Source organism: Coffea arabica, chromosome 1e (genome assembly GCF_036785885.1).
Source record: "Coffea arabica cultivar ET-39 chromosome 1e, Coffea Arabica ET-39 HiFi, whole genome shotgun sequence".
In the NCBI taxonomy this organism is placed as follows: Eukaryota; Viridiplantae; Streptophyta; class Magnoliopsida; order Gentianales; family Rubiaceae; genus Coffea; species Coffea arabica.
In genome coordinates this window covers 49371026-49391532 of record NC_092311.1, presented here as the reverse complement: position 1 = coordinate 49391532, position 20507 = coordinate 49371026, and the positions used below count along the sequence as shown (strand labels likewise).

The window sequence follows — 20507 nt, the reverse complement described above, 5'->3', positions numbered from 1 at the left end:
GTTATATATTATAGGATGTCAAGGGTGGGTAGCGAAATCTATGAGTCGAGCTCAACAGATCTCAAGCTATTGTGAGATTAACATAAATCCTAGTTCAACAGTCCAGCTTGATCTCCTTGATACTTCAACAATTCAATAGAAGATTATAAAATCAAACACATGGGGACCAAAGAGAAAATTTTTTGATAGCTCCTAATAGACTTTAGCTTTAGCAGCTAAAGAACAATAAGTACAAGTGCCATATCCAAGTTTAGCAAATTTAGGAGTCAACATTAATGATAGTTCATGACACACAATAGAGAGAGCTTGTGAATCAAATCAGGGACATCATAGTTATCTGATCAATATCTCTACTAACCAATTTTTTATTTTTTTTTTTTTATATATATAACAAAGCTGCTGAATAAAGTTGTGAGTCTAATCAACATGAATTGCTTAGCTTAGCTGGGTGGGGAATTTCATAGGAATTCCATAAGGTATCAGTTTTAGTATTAAAAACTAATTCATGTGCCACCTTATATATTGGCACCTCTAGGAACTCGTTTTATAACAACAATTTTTGCTTCTGTGTCCTACAAAAGCTCTATAATTTGACACGGATGAATTGCATCAATCCATTACCCACATAATAATATGGCGATAAGCTTCACCCAAAAAAAAAATTTTTTTTTTATGGCGATAACATGAACAAAAGTAACTTTGGGTGGTTAACATATGGGCTTAAATATCTCACTGGGTTTGTCATAATAGAATTGGAAATTGGCTGGTTCTTCAGGGTTGAAATCAGGAGAAAAGCCCAACAGCTTTTTTTTATTATTATTTTTGTTAATTGGTTGTTGACGTTGCAATTTGAAGAGAAGCCCAATAACTTATAATGGTGGTTCGGTTTGGGGCCTTTGGGCTAGAAACTCCTCTTAGAAGAAATAGTGCTAGCGACGTCGTTTAATTAAAAAGGCCAACGTCCGGGAGAAATTTCTTTATCCGAATCTACATTATCTGTGACACGTGTCCAATCATGAGCAGTGCCCATAAATTCCCGGCTTTTGTGCCTTTCCCGTTCTTCCTGCCTGCCTTCCCCGTCCACATTTCCTTCCGCCAATAATCTTCTTCGAAACAAACAAAAATTTTTTTTTTTCAAAAAGATCTCGATCCTCCTCCCCTCGAGGCTCCAGCCCCCAACACAAAAAAATCACCCTGTAAAACACGCACAGAAACTTATACAGCTGAGGAGGAGTCCCTGAACAAATTCCATAGAAGCTCCATCGCTATGACGGCGGGAGGAGCTTCTGTCATTTCCTTTTACTCTCCACCTAGCCACCATAATTCACCCGAAATTCAACTTCAAAGACGAATTTGGAGCTCCAGTTTTCGCTTCGATGCCTGTTTCAAGTTGCAGTTACCGATATACCCTTTGAACCGTGCCAGTTCTTCTGTGCATGTTTGTTCAGGTTCAAGTAGAAGTAGCAGTAATGGCGTAGTAGTAAGGAGAAAGAGTAGCTGGAGGGTGTGGACGGACGTGAAATCGAAGCCGTACGATGTTGCGGACTCCGAACGAGAGTCGTTAAAGTTTCAGGATGCTTTCAACGACGCCGCACTGAAGAATGGCGACGCTGTTGATGGACAGATTGTCGACATTGCTGAAATTCGATGGTGGGAGCAGTTCCCAAAGCGTTGGGTGATCGTGCTTCTCTGTTTCTCGGCTTTTCTGCTTTGCAATATGGATAGAGTAAGCTTCTACAAGGACAACCATGTCCTTTACCTTTAAAAATTTTTTTGATATAGAACTTTTGTTTGTGAATTTGTATGTTGTTGAACGTATTATACTTATGCATATGTTAATTGCTGTCTGCCTGTCTGTGTGCTATCTGTTAACAACTGGGCACTTGGTTTCCGATTATTGGTAATTGGAAAAGATGGGAAAACAAGCAAAGGAGAATGCATTGAGTGTAAATATGGTACCTGCCGAGTCTGTGTTTGCTGATTAGTAACACAATCCATTTGTGACTTTCTATTTTCATGAGACTCTCTTGAGGATCACTCTGTTTTTTGTTTTCATGCGTGGTAGTATTTCATTCTTGAGTAAGTACCCTGTATTAACTTGTTTCTAGTTCACCTGCATGCTATCAAGAGGACTATCTTCTTCAAAAGCTAGGGGATCTTGAACCTGATGTTTAAGTTGGACTACATTCCAAGAATATGAGAAGGCAAATAGAAAATAAGTTGGTGTGCACACATTCGAATTGGCCTCAAGGCTTTGTGGCCTTTCTTGGAAAAAGATTCTAAAAAGTTCTTGAGTATAGCATACACGTGTTTTCCCCAATCGAATATTGCGATGTTTGCCATGTAGAAGCCAAAGGGTTTTCTCCTGCATTGAGAAAAGGAAAGAATGAATGTATATTGAGTTAATGAAGTTGAAATTTCCAGTTGGGAACTTTAAGCAGATTCTCTTTTACAGGTAAATATGAGTATTGCTATACTTCCGATGGCCTCGGAATTCAACTGGAGTCCATCAACAGTGGGTTTAATACAATCTTCATTTTTCTGGGGATATCTTCTCACTCAGGTAACCAAAAGAATTCTCTTAGATATCCCATACTTTAAAAGCTAGTCATCTGAAGCATTAATTGTTTTTAATCATATTGAAAGCAGATAAGGCAATCTTGTCTATTACATACTAGGTACTCATAGTTTTAGTTGTCTTATATACTCTAGATATAAGTAGGTTGTTCCACCATATCATTCATTGCAACTTTAAATCCTCACCTCAGGTTGCAGGAGGTATGTGGGCTGACACTGTAGGTGGGAAGTTTGTCTTGGGATTTGGCGTGGTCTGGTGGTCCATTGCCACCACTGTAACACCAATTGCAGCAAGGCTTGGGTTGCCTTTTTTACTTGTAACTCGTGCCATCATGGGGATTGGTGAGGTCTGTCCTTCATTACAGATTCTTGCTCCTATTGAAAGTTTATTTGTATTTTCAGAGTGTGAAACAAAGTCCGCAAGGATGTACTTGAAAACCTGATTTATCTGTATCTCTGCAAGGACCAAGTGATGATATCTTTAACACGTCTTATTGTGTTATTTTGGGATGTTCTATTTGTTTCAAAATGGCTAATTGAATTCTGAATGTAACTTTTTTGGGGCTTCTTTTGCAGGGTGTTGCCATGCCAGCTATGAATAATCTTCTGTCAAGGTGGGTTCCAGTAGCAGAGAGAAGTAGATCATTGGCTCTAGTGTATAGTGGAATGTATCTTGGATCTGTAACTGGCCTGGCCTTTTCACCAATATTAATACATAAGTTTGGTTGGCCATCTGTATTTTATTCATTTGGTTCTCTTGGCACAGTTTGGTTTGCAGTGTGGCTAAATAAGGTAACTTTTGAGATCTAAAGTTGAACTTTTTGTTATCGTTGGTGCTTCTCAAGCGTGTTATAATGGATGCCTTCTTCTGAAAAACTAGTATTATTTCTCGTAGTTCTCTTGGACTCCACTAATTGTGTTTCTTGATATAGGCACACAGTACGCCTCTTGAGGATCCTGAGTTGCGGCTTGATGAAAAGAAGCTGATTCTCAGCAATAGCGTATGCAAGGAGCCTGTTAAATCTATACCTTGGAGATTAATTTTGTCAAAATCTCCTGTGTGGGCCCTTATAGTTTCTCACTTCTGTCACAATTGGGGAACATTTATTCTTCTAACGTGGATGCCTACATATTATCACCAGGTGCAGCCACATTCATTTGTTACCTCCTCAACTATAGCTTCTAGGGCTTTAAGGACTTCCTTCTAAGTTTACCATGCTATAGTTCTCTACGAGTTTGATTTTCTCACCTGACCTCTAGATTTGTGCTTAAGCTTTCAATGGTTAGTATAGTATGACATTTTCTCTAAACAGGAAAAGTTGAAAGGATGGTAAGTTGAAAGGATGGTAAATTTGCAGCTCTGCTTTCTTGACGATTTGCTTGTTAAATCCTGAAGTTAGTCAAAGTTAATGCAGCTCTACCTTCAACCATTGGTTCCTTTGCACTTTCTTTACCTTGTACATTCAATTCTTCTTCTTCTTTTTTTTGTTTAATTATTTTCATACTCCTTGTTTGTACTATTTGTTGAACCATGAAAATATGCATAGCCTACATGTTAAAGTATTATGATATCTTCACACGTCACTTGGAAATGATGCTGCTAGTATCAGTTTCTTTTGTCATTTTTTTCTTGAAATAATTTTGGATTTCATATCACTACTCACAGAAAGTCTAGAATTCTCTTCTAGATAATGAAGATCATGATACTCACCAATTTTCATGTTAATAACAGCTTAATAAACCATATGATCGTACTGACTGGCAATGCTCTTGTTTTCTTAATTCTGTTACAGGTGTTGAAGTTTAATCTTACTGAATCTGGAATGTTTTCAGTCTTGCCTTGGCTCACCATGGCCTTCTCGGCAAATCTTGGTGGGTGGATTGCTGATTCTTTGGTGAGCAAAGGTGTATCTGTCACCGTTGTTAGAAAGGTGAAGTATTATGCATGTAGTTGAACTGACTAATGTTTATGGTTAACTCATTATGATTTATTACTTTGGTTTTGGCATACTTTGTGCTGGTGATGACGAATTGTAAATTGTCAACACAATCATATAGTGTGCAAAGTCTAAATTGTGAAGATATGTACATGCTGGACCACTTATTTTAGCTACATCCACTGAGGCTGGTTATGATAGGTCCAATCTTTTTCAAAGTTGCTTTGGCCTTACTGTGGCATTTGCACTTGAGTGCTGCTAGATTAGTCTCTTTTAGTTGTCAGTTCAGTGGCTGAACTAATTTAATGTTTTGAGATCTTCGTGCAGATAATGCAGACGATTGGATTTCTTGGCCCTGCGTTTTTCCTGACTCAGTTAAACCATGTTGATTCTCCTGCAATGGCAGTTTTGTGTATGGCCTGCAGTCAGGTCTGTGAATACCATACAATGAATCAAACATTAATTATATCTATCTTTTTGCATAGGAGGACTTGGGATTCAATCCTTCTTCCGAAACCAAGTTCGGTTTGAAGAATTTGTGGATTTCAGTCCTTAAGCTAATTGTCCAAATAATCATTGTGGAATTTATAGTATCTGAAGTTGATGATTATAACTTCTTCTCTCCTCTCTCTCTCGCTCTGACACACACCCACACACACACACACACACAGATTAAGCATATGTGCGTTTTTTTTTCACCTTTTGTGTGCTTGTTATCTTTTTTGCCATCTTGCAATATTCATTACCGTGTTTTGTTTTTCTGTTTCCATTTCATTTCTTAAACAGGGTACAGATGCTTTTTCACAATCTGGTTTATATTCCAATCATCAAGATATTGCCCCTCGCTATTCTGTAAGTATTATTTTAGTTCAATCAAACTTCATCAAGTTAAAGGCAACTCAACTAAAAGCTTGATGCAAGTACATGCAATACAGAAATAATATGGCCCTACCACCAACATATTGCTCCCAGCTATCCTAGTTTTTACTTCAGGGATGCATCAAACTAAAGGCACTTGAACTACAAATCAGGGTTTGAATTTTATGCTATTTGCCTAATGATAGTATGTTGACAAGATAGATTACATGGCAGTTGAAAAGTTTCTCTCATTATCTTAGCATGAGTTTTTTGGTAGCATTATCAACAGCTACTTGCTTGGTTCCAATAGCTTCCTTTCCCCCCTCTTAAAAAAAAAAGGTTGCCCTTCTTGCAGTCGGCTTAATGTTTCCATTTTTTCTACTTTATATGTTAACCTTGTAGGGGGTGTTGCTCGGTCTATCAAATACTGCGGGAGTGCTGGCTGGTGTTTTTGGAACAGCAGCAACTGGTTACATTTTGCAACACGGTATTATTTCAACCTTTTACATTGTAAAACTTTGAATCTCTTGGACTCGTAGGTACATAGTGTTTTCAAAGAGTTTAGGTAGTTAGAACTGATTCTTAGATCACTCCATGAAGCAAGAAACCCATAACTGTTATTCTATTATCCTTTTGCTTGTGGTCCTTAAAAGCGAGAGGAAAGGTCTTATAAACGGTAGATCACTTAAACCAGATTACACAGACTCTATTCACTGATTGCTGTATCCTAGAGCACCTAGACCATGCACATAACTCTGGCAGCCGGGTTGATGTCCTCATTGATTTTTCTCTTAGTTTGCGAACTCCTTCATGTGGAGTAACGATGATGAATCCGGCTAAGACAATAAAGTATTCATTAGAAACCACATTTTTAGTGCTTGATGGTTTTACTTTGCCTCCTTTCTGAGCTAAGGGCGCTATGAAGTGACTCAGGCTATTTAACCGCATGTTTAGGTTCATGGGATGATGTCTTCAAGGTCTCAGTTGGCCTTTATTTGGCTGGAACCGTGGTGTGGAACCTCTTCTCAACTGGTGAGAAAATTTTGGATTAAGAGACAATTCAAAACAAGTGGGAGGATATGAGACTCAAGCGTCAAACACCTCAGCTAGACCATACAGGTGCTCGAGAGAAACCTATGATCGCTGGAATTTCGCGTCCAAGTGGCGCACAGGAAGAATTATTTGTCTGTAAATTCTGGGAATCCAGTGTTGTGCCAGCCTGAGCCCAAAGGAAGCTTGACTATCAAGTGACATAGTTGTAGCCTTTCTCAAAAACCCAAAAGAAAAGCACAAAGCTTGTATACGTGAATGTACGGCAGGAACAAATCAATTTTGTAACTCAAAATTGGAAAACATTTTATTCCATAAGAAGAAAGCATTTATTCTGTACAAAACAAGAGCCACTCTTATGACTCTTTAGTTACATACTCACTGCTGTAGGACCCTTTGAAGTTCTATTTGATTTACGCTCAAAATGTACAAATACATTACAGAATCCGTGTTTGAGCTTTACTTTCAGACATTTGAACCCGATGACTTGCTGCTCTTTTGAGTTCATTGCATCCAAAGTCGAATTACTTGTGCTTGAGGAACATGCGGCAACCACATCATATTGGGCTGCGACGTGTCAAGTCTTTAGCCATAGCTGCAAAAGATGAGCTCTCGCCTGTCTCTATTTTTCCTCCCCATCAATAAACAAATGAAGGGCTAAGTAAAAAAGGAAACGATCAAATGAGGATAAGCCACTTGTGGAGAACTCGTGTCATAAACACGTACCTGTAGTTCTCTTCACAATCTAAATCCCATCAAATAGCAGCCAATTGAATATATTATCTCACAACCGTTGCTTCTTTCGTCTCCCTCCTGTGCTCCTCCACTTCAATCATCAAAGTACGCAAAAGCGGTAGAGCCAATTGAAATGGCGTCCTTGAACTTGTTTTTCACTCCAATTAATACTGTCCCACGAAGAAGAGTGTGCACAGCAGCCACAGCTGCAAAGAGCTCTGGTGGAAGTAGCGAGGAGAAGGGGCTGCTGGATTTTATTCTTGGGGGCCTACAGAAAGAAGATCAGCTTTTGGAAATTGACCCAATCTTGAAGAAGGTGGAGGAAAAGGATGGTGGGCGCAAGAATCCCGTAGCCGTGCCACCTCCGAAGAAGAAAGACGGCGGCTTTGGATTTGGGGGATTATTTTCCAAGAATGAAAACTGACCGCTTCCGTTAGCCACTTTTTACATTTTATTTTCACATCTGCAAAAAACGCTAAGATCCCATTTTATTGTATCAAATTTATATGTTGTGTAATTCTTCATAATTTGATTTCAAAATTTAATCTGGGAAGGATGACCTGGTTCACCCCATTGGCCCCTAACTGTAGTTCTGGTATCTGAACCGCCGCCAAACTTCATTGTTTTTGTAGAATGTCAGCTTTGAGTTTTGTTTGCATTAAGCATGCCAAGAGAAGCAATTTTAATATGTCAAAAACTTGGCCTTGTTTGGATTACTTGTTTCCGTCGAAAAATATTGTCGTTTTTCTATCACCTTTTTTCCTCACATATATCAAATCGCTACAGTAATTTTTCCATGAAAAATGACGGAAAATGCAATCCAAACACAGTTCGCAATCTTAGTTCTAATCGTGCTAAACTGCCTAATGCTTCATGGCTGCTGGATGATGTAATTTCTTGGTTACACAATTGTAGTTTTTATAGTGCTAAATCTAAACTACTGGCTAATGCTCCTGCTAAATTAAAATTCAGTTACAAATTATGTCTTTCTACCAACCACTAGCCTTTCGTTCATACACACTGTAATTTTCTCTCTTCGTAAACTGGCTGAGGCTCCTGCTAGACTAGATTCAGCTACAAATGATCAGGATGAGAAACCTTAAGCTCAGGAACGGATGGACATCTCAGATACGTGAGATGATTGTCATTGGTGCTCTCTGCTTTGCTGCATCTGCTACTTATCATAGTTGAGAATCTAGTTTTATGACATGAAGGACAGGAGCAATTCAGAATCTCAATCATTCTTATAGATTAACAATCATTACAGGGCATAATTACGTCCATGAGCGCCGCCAAAAGGTTTTCACGCACTGAACCTTTAAGATAAAAGGCACATCTGGAACATTCTCTTTTATATAGTGTAAGCTCTTGACAATCTCGTAACAAATCATTGCACGAATTCACACTAATAAACTAATGCAGTGGGTGTATGATCTTTCATGAGTGATGACTTGAATAAGATACACCGGCAACAGCACAATGAACATCATAAAGAGAGCTAAGAATCATGTTTAGACTACTAAAAATTATATTCTAAGTATAACATTAACCAGCAGTTAATAAAAGATCTGGTCTAAATTTTGAAAAATTTCAATCCTTCTAATTAAGTTCAATGTTCTGAGTTAAGTTCTACTGCTTGACATAAAATGTCAGTAAAAGGCATCATCAGGTTCAGCATCTGTACTGCCACCACGGCACCACCTTGAATCCAAATGTCCTCCCTCCTAACCATTCAGTGTATCATAAGTCCTGCCAACACTTCCCCTCATACTTTCTTTATTTGCTTCTTATCTTTGCTACTTTTAGCTCCTCCCCCCCCCCCCCTCCATCTCCGCTGCCACCACCCCGCTTCTTATCCTTCTTGTCTTCGTCTTTGCCACCCTTCAATCCTCCCAGTTCTCCACCTCCAAGACCCTTAGCACCCCCCTTCTGCCTGTTCTTTCCGCTCTTCTTACCCACATTCTTATGCCTCTCTGTCCTATTGGACGCGAAATGCCAGTCAGATGGAGGAGTTGGATCATAGACATCTTCTGCCCATGAAACCTTCAGCTCCTTATCTTCAACTCCCTCTTTCTTTGCACTACCTTTCATGGCATGATCCGAGGGAACAGGTGTAGTGGCGGCTCATGCTTATGCGGTCCAGTTTTGCCGTAGCCCATCTGAATCAATAAAGCTTCTGTTAAATCTTCATCACCTTCTTCTTCCTCTTCATAGTAAATCTCCCATGTACCCTTTTTCTTGATATCATTATTATTATTGTCAATTTTCACAAACTTTTTCAGCTCATCAACAACCATATTGCTGAAAGAAAACCCACCAAATAGACTCTCATCATCGTTGCCAGTAAACCCAAACTTACTGTCCATCGCTCCTATCTAAATAACAATACTACCCAAAAACAAAATGGGGACTACGTCTTTTGAAAAAAAAAATGAAAGGACTTTATACCAATTAAATTGCCAACAAAAATGAGGGTTCTAAATTGCAGAGAAACTTGATATGAAGAATACTGCTAGCTAATTGATCCAGATAATCGAAAGTGGAAAAAGTTAACGAAACTATACCTTGGTAGGCACGGTGTACAATTAGCATGATTATCTGAGAAGATTAATTGGTAGAATTTCTAAACCCTAGTCGGGGGAATGAATTGGGAAAGTAAAACGGAGTTGCTGTTTACTAATCTTACAAACGGACAAGGATGGGGCTGACATGGGACTGGGAGCAATCGGAATGGAACGGTATTACTTTTAGCTACGTGCGTATACCCGGTTTACAAGATTTTGGCAGACCATGCGATTCAAAAATTGTTATTTTTAATTTTTTGGGAAAAAAAATGAAGTTTAGGTGATTTCAAACTTTGGAATTCTAACACAATAATATCTTTTTCATAAAAAATAATTTGTCCTTACTAATTGAATGGCCATTTTAATACAACTGCATTATTCAAATTAATCATGAGCAGCTGTTTCGATACACTTGATTTATGACTCCACTTATGTTATAGTGTGTTATAGTCTATTCAACAGTTAGATAAATTTTCAGTGACCTAGACTTGTAAAATATTCTCTAATGAAGTGGTAATATGGCCAAATCTCACAAATTCAAAATAATCAATCCAAGTTATTCAGTAATTCAAAGGTCCAAAATTATATTTTATTCCTTCTTCTCCCTCCGTCTCCTCGATGCGAGACATTTCATTATTAGTTAGTTTTCTTTTCACCTCCAACTGTTAGGATTCAAACTCGTAAGAAAGGTTTTAAGAGTCTTCCCCCCCCCCCCCCCCCCCCACTATTGTACTTGGGATGTAATTTTGGATTGAATTGCTAATAAATGTTTTCAAAGTTATTTCTGAAGATCGATGCCAAATTTCTTTAAAATTGCCGTCAAATCCCGAGTTTGTTAAGGTACAAGGACTAATTACAATTTCAAGAAGAGCATAATTTGCTGAAATCTAAATTAACAAATTAATTTATGTGACCAGCCAAGTTTAACAACATCATGGGCAAGCTGCGATGTGGAACAAAAAGACTACAAATACCTCCTTTTCACTAGACTAAGTACATAAAAATACTACGGATTAATTTGGTACACTATCAAAGTGGGACGGAGGGAATATTTCTTAAGCTATAGCAGAACCCGACCTCCTAGATTGAAACTTGAACAGAAGTGTAGAACCCCCACTTTCCCTGATTAACAATTTTAAACCGTAAATGGGCAAGAACTTCTGAACTAGTGATGGGAGGGACAACAAATAATAATAGTAAGACTCAAAAACAGAAGACCTCATGAACAGATTGGTGTATAATATTTGTCTGATCAACTATTCCTATTCTTAGTCCATGCTTCACCAGTAGAAAGAAGAAAGCGCCCATCAGAGATGAAGATTCGGCTGGCAGAAACAACAATAATAGACATGCGAACAAAAGACAACCTAATAATACTGTTGCCACATCTGTTCTGCATACTTCCAGAGCCGATTATTTTTTTAGCGCTGACCCATGCATAGGAACTGCAACAGCAACAACTGCAAATGTTAAAAAGGGTGTTAATTAGGTGGGTGACCACTTTAACTATGGACAAACAAAATGGACAGGCACGAGTCTTCATCATCTGAATGTGCGACTGACATGGACCCTTCACCGACGCCTTCAACATTCATTCATTACGAGACAGGTATTCTTAGCCTACCATCCTACTATGACCTCAAGAAGACAGCCAGAAGAGCCTTAAAAGAAGACAGCCAGCCACACAAAATCCTCTGATTTAAAAACATATGTTATGGGGCTTCTTCAATTCTGGAAACAGTGACATGTGGCTTGGTCAATGACTCAATGGTACAATGGACCAGTCGCGTGGCTGCCCCCCCCAAATTCTCCATTCTTGCCTCCAACACTGCTGCCACTATTGCTAAGCCCTTTGTTGGCCGGAAGTATAATCAATCCTGATTGATTCTACCACAGTTCTTAGTCGTCGTGCCAAGGACTACCACAGTTTTTAGTAACTCTAAAAAGGTCATAGTAGTAGTAGTTACACTTGGAGAATTCACCGAAAAGAGATCACTGACATTTAACGACTAGCTGAGTAATCATTTGTTTGCATAGAGTAAGCAATGTGTGATAACGATCACTGACATACCGCTCATGCATTTCGACAAGAAGGGATCACTTGTTGATGAATCTTTGGTTGAAAACTTGAAAACCACACCACCAAGCATGCCTATTCATTTTCTTTGAGTACTACTAAATAAAAGAGTAGAGAAAGAAATCAAAAGCAACAGAATAGCATAATAGTAGCGTTTATATGTGAACTTTATCTTTGACCGTTGTACAATAATATTCAACCACCACTCTGCGGACCATGGTTTATATTAGGCCATGGCCTCAAAATAGGTACCCATAGCAAGACAGCTTACTAAGCAAATGATTATTGCAGCATTCAAATCTACAGTCTACTAATTTACCTAGAAATGTTAAAAAAAAAAAAATCTTAGGTTCTCCTGGTTTCAATTACAAAAAGTCATCAAGAAAGCCATCAGCAAATAGCAATTACAGGAGGAACAAATATGTTTGATAAAGCCACAACTTTCTAGGATCTAAATTATAGCCCAAGGTCTTCATGAGAAACGTTGAGCATCTACTGCAGAGTGGAATTTGATCTTGGCAATGAAGAAGAAGAGTTAATAAACTCGATGCAATCATCTATAGCTTCAGCGCGATGAGAATCAACTGGAGCAACAGAGGGCTTTGCCCTTTCCGAGGAAGTAACTTTAGGAGAACATCTTCTAGGAGACATCATTTGCAGCACTGCGAACATCTTACCACCAATATGTTTAAGATACTTGAGTGGAGATAATTCTTTCTTTCTCGGCAACCTGAATTTGCAACTTCTTGTACACCTCGGGGTATTGTCTTCTTTCTTGCAAGACTTCTGTTTCTGAAGCTCTGCCGCGGGCTTCTGATGAACAGTAGCATGCGATCCAACATTGTTGGCTCGTCCATTGCCTTTCTGAGCGGACATCTCAAAAGAATCAATAGCTTTAAAAGTACTAGAAGTTTGAGCTAGAGAGGCGGAGAGAAAGAAGGGAGCAAGCCCAAGAATATGTAGGAGTGAAGTGTGCAGTTATGTGCTTTTATAGAAGTTCAGAATAAACTTTTCTTTTCTTTTTATGTTTCTTGAAAATAAAGGTGAGAACGCAAAGACAAAAAAGGTTACTGCATTCCCAGACTGTCAAGACAGTGCAGTCAAGAAAAAGTGATAGCACCTGTCTAAAGTACAAGTTTCAAGAATGATCTCTCTAGCTATTCCTCCTAAATTCTTACCTTTAAGCTTTAATTGCATAAACTAAGCTCAGACCATCCCCAGATTTGCTGAATGTAGCCAAATTGCGCCTGCATTAGTTGTCGAATTAAAATTTACTAACCAAAATTTTCAAAGGTTCTCGGCGGAGGACCTGTCAATTTATTGTGGAATCTCAGGAGGACCCTCTTACCAATCATGGTATGCTATGCTTTACGTTCAATCCACCAAGTAAATCTAGGAGACAATTTTCAGGGGCTTACTGTCCCTCATTTCCCCCTATAAATTGGCAAATACGGATAGATATTGATTGTAATGCAAATCTGAGCTCCAGCTTCAAAGCCGACCAGCAATCCCACTAATTTTCAGTTACTAATGAGGCACAAGTGTTTTCCATTGATTAAGAAGATGACCGATCTATTTAAAGCCTAATGATTAGTCATCACTGGTGTACTCTCTGATTTGCACTAACTTGAGAGTTTATCCTGCTTCTTGTTTTAAAGTGTTACTCGAGGCTCAAAGGAAGGGGAAAAAGATAATATTGTTCTGGATTTACCCCAGAAAGAAGTCGTGACAATTCGTATTTGTTTCCGATGATGCAAAATTTAATGATTCTTGTTTCAGTCCTTTCTTCTGACTTGGAGCAGCAACAGAAAATCATCCATACCATCTTGAAGCAAAATCTGTGTCGCCCACACGGGGTGGTGGGCAACATGGAGTGCTGGGTCGCCTTAAATGTGACAAATTCTAGCCAAGGGCCTATTGTGAATAGTCACAAAATCATTTACTACTAAAAACCTAATCTTGGAATCAGTTGAGGAGAGAATTAAAGTTGATAGTTCTAATGGGCCACACAAAAAATAGAAAGGCGTTTAGGAAAGGTTAAAATTTGATAAAGGTTAATGGAAAAGAGAATAACGTGGGGCTTCAGCAGAATGCCACCAGAGGAGGTGAGGCCAATAACCTTTTTATAATCTTCTGTGACTGTAAGGGTTAAAGAAATGAGATTTGCAACCAATCCACCTTTCGGTAATGCATCTCCAAGCTGGGAAAGAAAATTTTAGTGCGTTGGAATTGAAAACTGAAAATAATTCACACCTGCGTGCGGATTTTTCTCCATAGCCCACCAGTTTTTCCACCAAAAAAAGGTGATTCCAGTTAATCAAACACTTTTCTCAGGAAAAAGGCAACGCCAAGTTGATCAATCTTTCGGTAATCCGTTTCCACAGTTCACTGGAAGGAATTCTAAAGCTCAAAGCCATGCATTTTATCTTTAAGCAAGGATGTCTTAAGGATCAAAGCCTGCATGAAGCCTCTGAATTTTGGATACAAAAAAAAGAAAAGAAAAGAAAAGAAAAGAAATACCCACAGCAGTCGAAAAATAAAGCTGACAAGTTTTCCTAGTTTTGCCATATCTTCTTTTTGCCTGGCAATAACCAATCAACCTGCAGAAGTTTAACATAGTGTTTAAGTAAGCTCACTGATAACTCAGATATTGCGGCAACTAAATCGGCATAATTCAACATAGATCTTCCAACTGCAGTCAATTTTTTTAACAAATGCCAGAGGATAATCCTTACACACTTCTAAACATAAAAAGATGACACTTGCAAAGAAAAACTTTCAAAATCAAGTAATTTACCAGGGTTGCTACTCCAGAACTTTAGCAACTACAACTCTAATGGTACAAATGCTTTCTGGTGGTGTTAACGAAAATTGCGGTTCATAAAATTAGCAAATAGTTCTTTGGTTGGCTTGGTTGTGTTTCTCAAAATCTTCTACCTAATCTCTAAGAGCAACCATCATGCGACAAAGATTAAAGAGCATAAGGTGCTATTAAACTGCCTCTGGAAAAACAGCAAAACTTCATGTCCCTATTGTCAATATTTCAATGCCGCCCATCACAGAATACCTGTAAAAAGTCTAAGAAAAAGAAATACATACGACACGAGCAGATAAAATGTTCATTTACAGATCTCCTATCATTGTTCATAGCTAATGTCACAACAACTCACAGAAATCTTGCAAATCTATAAGTGCACCTTTCAAAGGAAGACATCAGGTCACTGTACATTGAAACTCTAGATGGTATCTTCATTACTGCATTCACATTGGAGATGAACCCAGAAGACTATTCGAGACAAGTGGCTACTTGAGAATCCATGGATCCTGTCTTTAAACACATGCCAACATCCAGACCTTACGATCAAATGTATTATTATCTACAAGTGTTCAACAAGTATTCTGCATATGATTGATTTGGACCTGTCAACTTCAGCACCAGATGTCAAACAAACGGTGAGTCCATTAAGAGATATTACAACGGGTTGGCAGAAAAAAATTGGCATTGTTACTTTGCTGTCTGTTGATCTTTTACATTCCAAAAACGTCTCTTTAGTATGCAAAAATATGCAGAAGTAAATACAAACACCAGTTAACCGTTTTTCTTCGTAAATTCCAAAGGCTCATTTTTCATTATTCATGACGAGCAAAACTTCAGCACCAGCAGCTATTATGTAATCCAAGAAATTCCTCACTTCTTCTGTATCTTTAAACTGATAAGGAGTGGAAAAATCACTATCTAAGTTATACCAAACACCTCCAACCGTTCGCAAGGTAACCCAGTGTCTACTTCTCCAAAGCCCAACATACTTCTTCACTGGAATATTAAGCACAATACCCATTAATTCGTTTCCTGAGCCCTCAAGATCAATAGTAGAAGCTCCGTTTCGCCGATCATGCCAAACAACCCTTTTTCCTTTCTCTTCGAGTGCAGCAATAAGAACATTGATGTCAAAGTTTCCTGTAAGCAGATTATGATGGGGCTTAAAAATTGCAGACAACGGAGTCCATGTTCCCTTGTTGGGATCATCAATGTGAAGTCTTTCAGCAATAACATTCAAATCCGCACGTGTAAATGCATCTTTATCCTGAATAAAAACATTTTGATCGACTCAATCACAACTAGCCAAATACCTTATAAAATCAGTATACATGGCTCTATCTATTCACCTGCTACGGTCAAGAAAAATTCAAGCCTGACTTAAACGGCTGCACCGTAGCATTCTAGAAATAACTATTTTCATTTTGGGTTCTTGTTTGTCAGGATGGATAGAAGTACATAATTCAATCTTATTCATAAGAACCTAGCATACTAAGCATAGATTCATGACTGAAGGAAAAATCCCAGAAAGGAAAACGGTAATTCAGACACCAGAGACACGAATATCAGGTATAATATACGGAAAAGGAGGGGTTTCAGAATTGGAAGGGGATGGAGACATAAAAGCAAGAGAGTACCTGGAAGAGATTATTGAGGGAGTGTAAAAGGCAGAACTGCAATCTTTGCTTCTCGTGGTAAATCTCAGCCTTTCCTGTCTCCATAACTATCAAACCTCTGAAGCGGAGATTTTCCACAGTAAACCCACAATTCGTGTAAAACAGACAACACCTAACGATGTGTTAATGCTACGATTTATTTTTAAAAAGCGGAAAAAACTAAGAAGAGGAGCTGAACCCTTTGCTGTTCACAAATCCTCGCCAGATGCAAAAACAGAAATCGACTACTCACTACTGTACTTCATCCTTCCCCCCCCCCCCCCCCCCCCCCCAAAAAAAAGAAAAGAAAAAGATTACTATTACTTTTTAATCTTTACCTATCTCGGATAATAGCTTTGACTTAATTGATTAGAATATCTCTTGGCAATCTAAGGATGTCGAGCCTTTTTCAATTTTCTCCATATGTATCTTGTCTGTATTTGTAGTTTTTTTTTTGGGGGAAATAGTCTTCTAGCTTCGGAGTATTACAACAATAATTACACTCAGCTCCCTCAAATTTAATATATATTACAACGGAGTAAATGTTGTCCTTTCAACACGTAGAAGCATTTGATTACTTTGCAACTCAAAAAAAGAAAAAGAATAAAATAAAGGGAAAATGACATATTTCATACCTCACATTTCGTAAAAATATTCTTTTTGTCCCTCACTTTTAAAATGAAGCAAATTTGTCCCTGACATTTAAAAATTAAAGCTATTACATATTTGAACCTAATTTTCAATCTGAATCAAACCATCCAATAACCCAGTAATAAATTTCGGAAATAGAATTGATAGATCATTCAGTCAATTTCATCATATTCACATGACATTTATTAAATCAAAAAAAGAAAATTATAAAATAAAAGGCTATTATTTGTCTTGGAATAGTAGAGTTTTTTTTTTTTTGGTAAATCTTTTCATGCACCGTTAGTATATCCGCTTGCGAATCTATATGTGTATCATAAATATAAAATTTGGTGTTTAAATTAAAATTAAAATGATATGGCGGTACATAAAACCGTCAGTGTATACAATAATAATGTATGAAAGATTAACCTTTCTTTTTTATGTTATAATTTTTTATTTTTTCTTTTTAGATTCATTAAATTTCACATGAATATCAAGTTGAGTTAACCAAATGATCTACCAATTACACCCCCAAAATTTGTAATCAGGTTGATTGGTGATTTGATTCAAATTGAAATTTAGGTTCAGGGATGTAATAATTTCAGTTTTTAAATGTCAAGGACGAAATTATTTCATTTTAAAAGTGAGGGACGAAAATTATATTTTTGTGAAATGTGAATAATGAAACCGATCATTTTCCCTAAAATAAATGCGAACAATATCCTTCGCGTTCATTTGAATAAAAACAATCACTCAAATACCATTATGAAGTCTTATTATCATAATACTCTTATGATTCAACTAAAACGAAAAAAAATAAAAGAAATTTTATAAGGCATTATTAAGTAGATTGACAATTTCATTGCATCATGATCGTTGTTATCATAATTCATTTCTAACAGAGCACAGCGATTAATTATCACATATTTTGTTGGTATAATTGCTTATTTCTAATTTCAAAATTACTTTTAAACCTTCCTATATATATAAAAAAAACAAAAGATCAGAAGTTCATTGTTAAGCCATTTATAGTAAATTATAGTAATTGTTAATCTCAAAAGTACCTTCTACGACATAATGGTATGGTAGAACATCATTAGTGCCCTTTGTGTGCTCTGTTTTACCATACCCAAAAAAAAAAAAAAAAGGAGATTATGGAACGATTTCATATAGATACAATAAAAATGCAAGTACAAGACTAGTAGGAGTATAATGAAGAACTTCTAAAAGTTCAAAGAGGTCATCGTTTAACGATTTCACAAGTATACAAGAAGTCGTGTTGCTCGGTTTTGTTTGTACGCTTTACTCATCCCTTCCATTATCACCTCACCTGAACTGCAACAACGGATAGGCCAACCAAAACTTCTTGCAGATAAAACACACTCGCGCACAAAAACACACAGCCCCCCCGCCCATCCGCCACCCATTCACCGCCCCCAAAAAAGGGAAAAATGTCAGCCACTACGACGCCGTCTTCTTCCATTTCATTTTTCTCCTCCTCAATTTTCCTCTCCGCCTCCCGCCACCACCACCACTCAGCTAGCCTCCTCTGTAAAACCACCCACAAACGTCCACCCCAATTCGCCCTCACCAGCACTACTTCAACCAAAGCTCTCATTCGCTCCGAGCTAGCTACTATCCCAATCTTGTCTTTCGAGGGCACCCAGGTGGGCTCCACCACTCTCAACCTCAAGTCCGCCCCCCTCGACACCGCCCGCTCCGTCGTCCACCGCGGGCTCACCACCGACCTCCGTAACCGCCGCCGCGGCACTGCTTCAACTCTCACACGCTCTGAGGTCCGCGGAGGAGGCGTCAAACCTTACCCCCAGAAAAAGACCGGCCGAGCACGTCGGGGGTCACAGCGCACCCCTCTCCGCCCCGGTGGTGGCGTGGTTTTCGGGCCCAAGCCGAAAGATTGGTCGGTGAAAATTAATAAAAAGGAAAAAAAACTCGCGATTTCCACCGCCATTAGTAGTGCCGTTGAGAATACCATTGTTGTTGAAAATTTCGAGGACAAGTTTGAGAAGCCGAAAACTAAGGAATTCATTGCTTTAATGAGGAGATGGGGTTTGGATCCCAAGGAGAAATCAGTGTTTTTGATGACTGAGGTTTCGGACAATGTGAGGTTATCCAGTAGGAATATTGGGACTCTGAAGATGTTGACGCCTAGGACATTGAATCTGTTCGACATTTTGGATTCTGAAAAGTTAGTCTTCACCAGTGGTGCTGTGGAGTTCTTGAATGAGAGGTATGGGTTCGATTACAACGACGAAGACGATGAGGAGGAGGAAGAATTAGCAGAAGAAGTAGGAGAAGAAGGTTAGTTGGGCTTTCTCCGATAATTCTCGTTAGCTATAATCTTGATCAATGGCTGTGGATTTGGTTTTACGCATTTGTGCTTGGTCAATAATTCTATTGGTATGCATTGCATTGCTTTCTTTACTGGGAAGATTTGAGTCGATAGTAAGTAAGTACTAGTACAATTCCTTGTTGATATATATTTTGGTTATGTTTTATTAGCATTTTGTTCTTAAATGCATTTCTGATGCTCTATAAGAACTATTATGCGAATTAGCCATCAGAGTTTCTACGCTCCTTTCTGTTCATCTGCTCATGATGATGATAGTACTTTTCAGTTTCACCCAATAAAGGCAAAAAAAAAAAAAAGAATTTATTATCATGGTAATTGAGTGCTTAAAAGTACTATTGCTGCTCTTTAACTGGAGTACTTCAGTTCAGACCGTAATATTCTAACATGGTAGTGTTTTCTTCGGAATAATGCTCAGGACTGGAGGGAGAGGAGAAATCTGATGATTGAGGCCGAGGGGGATGCGAACAATACTACTGATTTTGCCAAATTTACCAGGACGTTTGCGTTGACATTGCAAATGTATAATAGCAGGCAGTTTGGTTTTGTATTTTTTGGTGTATTTTGAACGGGTAGGGATTTCTCCTTTTTGCCGCATTTGCTCTTAAATTAGATTCCTTCCTCGCGGGAAAAGATCAATCATTTCATTTTGTGTAGATATGACAACTAAGTTGTTTTTTCCTTCACACCTGGTACTTCAGAATCCATTTCGCTTGCTGCTCCAATTTAGCCGGGTTAGCTTCTGAAGAACAATTACATTTCCTGGATTGGATTTGTATGATTCCGTACAGTAGCAAGATCTCCATTTCTGTTGGTATAGGCACTGTTATGGACCTTCTTGCTTTCCAACTGTGGCACTCTTTGAAATAAGTGCTATATCTATTTTATTGTGTATGCAAGCATTGAAGATAAATGTTGAATGGCTTGGTGAGACTACAATCTGTGGTTTACTGGGATCGGGCTAGATTGAAGTAACAAGAATTAGAGTTATTCTATCCCAAAAAAAAAAAATTTAAGGTTTTAGAGTTGGCTAGTCAACTGAACATTGTGTGACGTTGCCCCATCTTCTGTGTCATCAAACCTGTTAACCGTCCTTCCAAAAAAAAAAAAAAAGAAACCTGTTAACCGTTAAGCCTCTCTCCTTGGACCATTTCCTTTTCCTGGCTTGGCTGTCCTTGCTCTATTTTGAGTCCAGAAAGATTTTACAATCACATTAGAGGTTCTTCGTATTTGGCACA

The 20507-nt window shown here is 38.3% G+C and overlaps 4 protein-coding genes and 1 long non-coding RNA gene across 5 annotated transcripts; 2 read left to right on the top strand and 3 right to left on the bottom strand.

Moving 5' to 3' along the window:
• The first annotated feature begins 1058 nt into the window (after nucleotides 1–1058).
• On the top strand, nucleotides 1059–6867 carry LOC140004179 (sodium-dependent phosphate transport protein 1, chloroplastic-like). Its single transcript, XM_072060675.1, has 10 exons — nucleotides 1059–1726; nucleotides 2456–2563; nucleotides 2769–2924; nucleotides 3154–3369; nucleotides 3510–3719; nucleotides 4371–4508; nucleotides 4842–4943; nucleotides 5301–5366; nucleotides 5775–5859; nucleotides 6327–6867. Exons 1-10 carry the CDS (start codon nucleotides 1268–1270, stop codon nucleotides 6422–6424), a joined length of 1638 nt encoding a protein of 545 aa, XP_071916776.1. The 5' UTR covers nucleotides 1059–1267; the 3' UTR covers nucleotides 6425–6867.
• On the bottom strand, nucleotides 6703–9995 carry LOC140012537 (uncharacterized). Its single transcript, XR_011819725.1, has 2 exons — nucleotides 9722–9995; nucleotides 6703–8352 (listed from the first exon to the last, which is right to left on the bottom strand). It is a non-coding gene; the product is annotated as an uncharacterized lncRNA (long non-coding RNA).
• Nucleotides 9996–11936: 1941 nt separating this feature from the next.
• Nucleotides 11937–15134, bottom strand: LOC140012531 (josephin-like protein). Its single transcript, XM_072060670.1, has 3 exons — nucleotides 14996–15134; nucleotides 14323–14398; nucleotides 11937–12662 (listed from the first exon to the last, which is right to left on the bottom strand). Exons 1-3 carry the CDS (start codon nucleotides 15049–15051, stop codon nucleotides 12291–12293), a joined length of 504 nt encoding a protein of 167 aa, XP_071916771.1. The 5' UTR covers nucleotides 15052–15134; the 3' UTR covers nucleotides 11937–12290.
• On the bottom strand, nucleotides 14802–16562 carry LOC113730322 (josephin-like protein). The gene is made up of 2 exons (XM_027254952.2): nucleotides 16254–16562; nucleotides 14802–15883 (listed from the first exon to the last, which is right to left on the bottom strand). Exons 1-2 carry the CDS (start codon nucleotides 16335–16337, stop codon nucleotides 15419–15421), a joined length of 549 nt encoding a protein of 182 aa, XP_027110753.1. The 5' UTR covers nucleotides 16338–16562; the 3' UTR covers nucleotides 14802–15418.
• A 1649-nt stretch (nucleotides 16563–18211) lies between these two features.
• Nucleotides 18212–19955, top strand: LOC113730315 (large ribosomal subunit protein uL4c-like). Its single transcript, XM_072060661.1, has 2 exons — nucleotides 18212–19220; nucleotides 19688–19955. The coding sequence occupies exons 1-2, from the start codon at nucleotides 18353–18355 to the stop codon at nucleotides 19717–19719; spliced, it is 900 nt and encodes a 299-aa protein (XP_071916762.1). The 5' UTR covers nucleotides 18212–18352; the 3' UTR covers nucleotides 19720–19955.
• The last annotated feature ends 552 nt before the right edge of the window (nucleotides 19956–20507 follow it).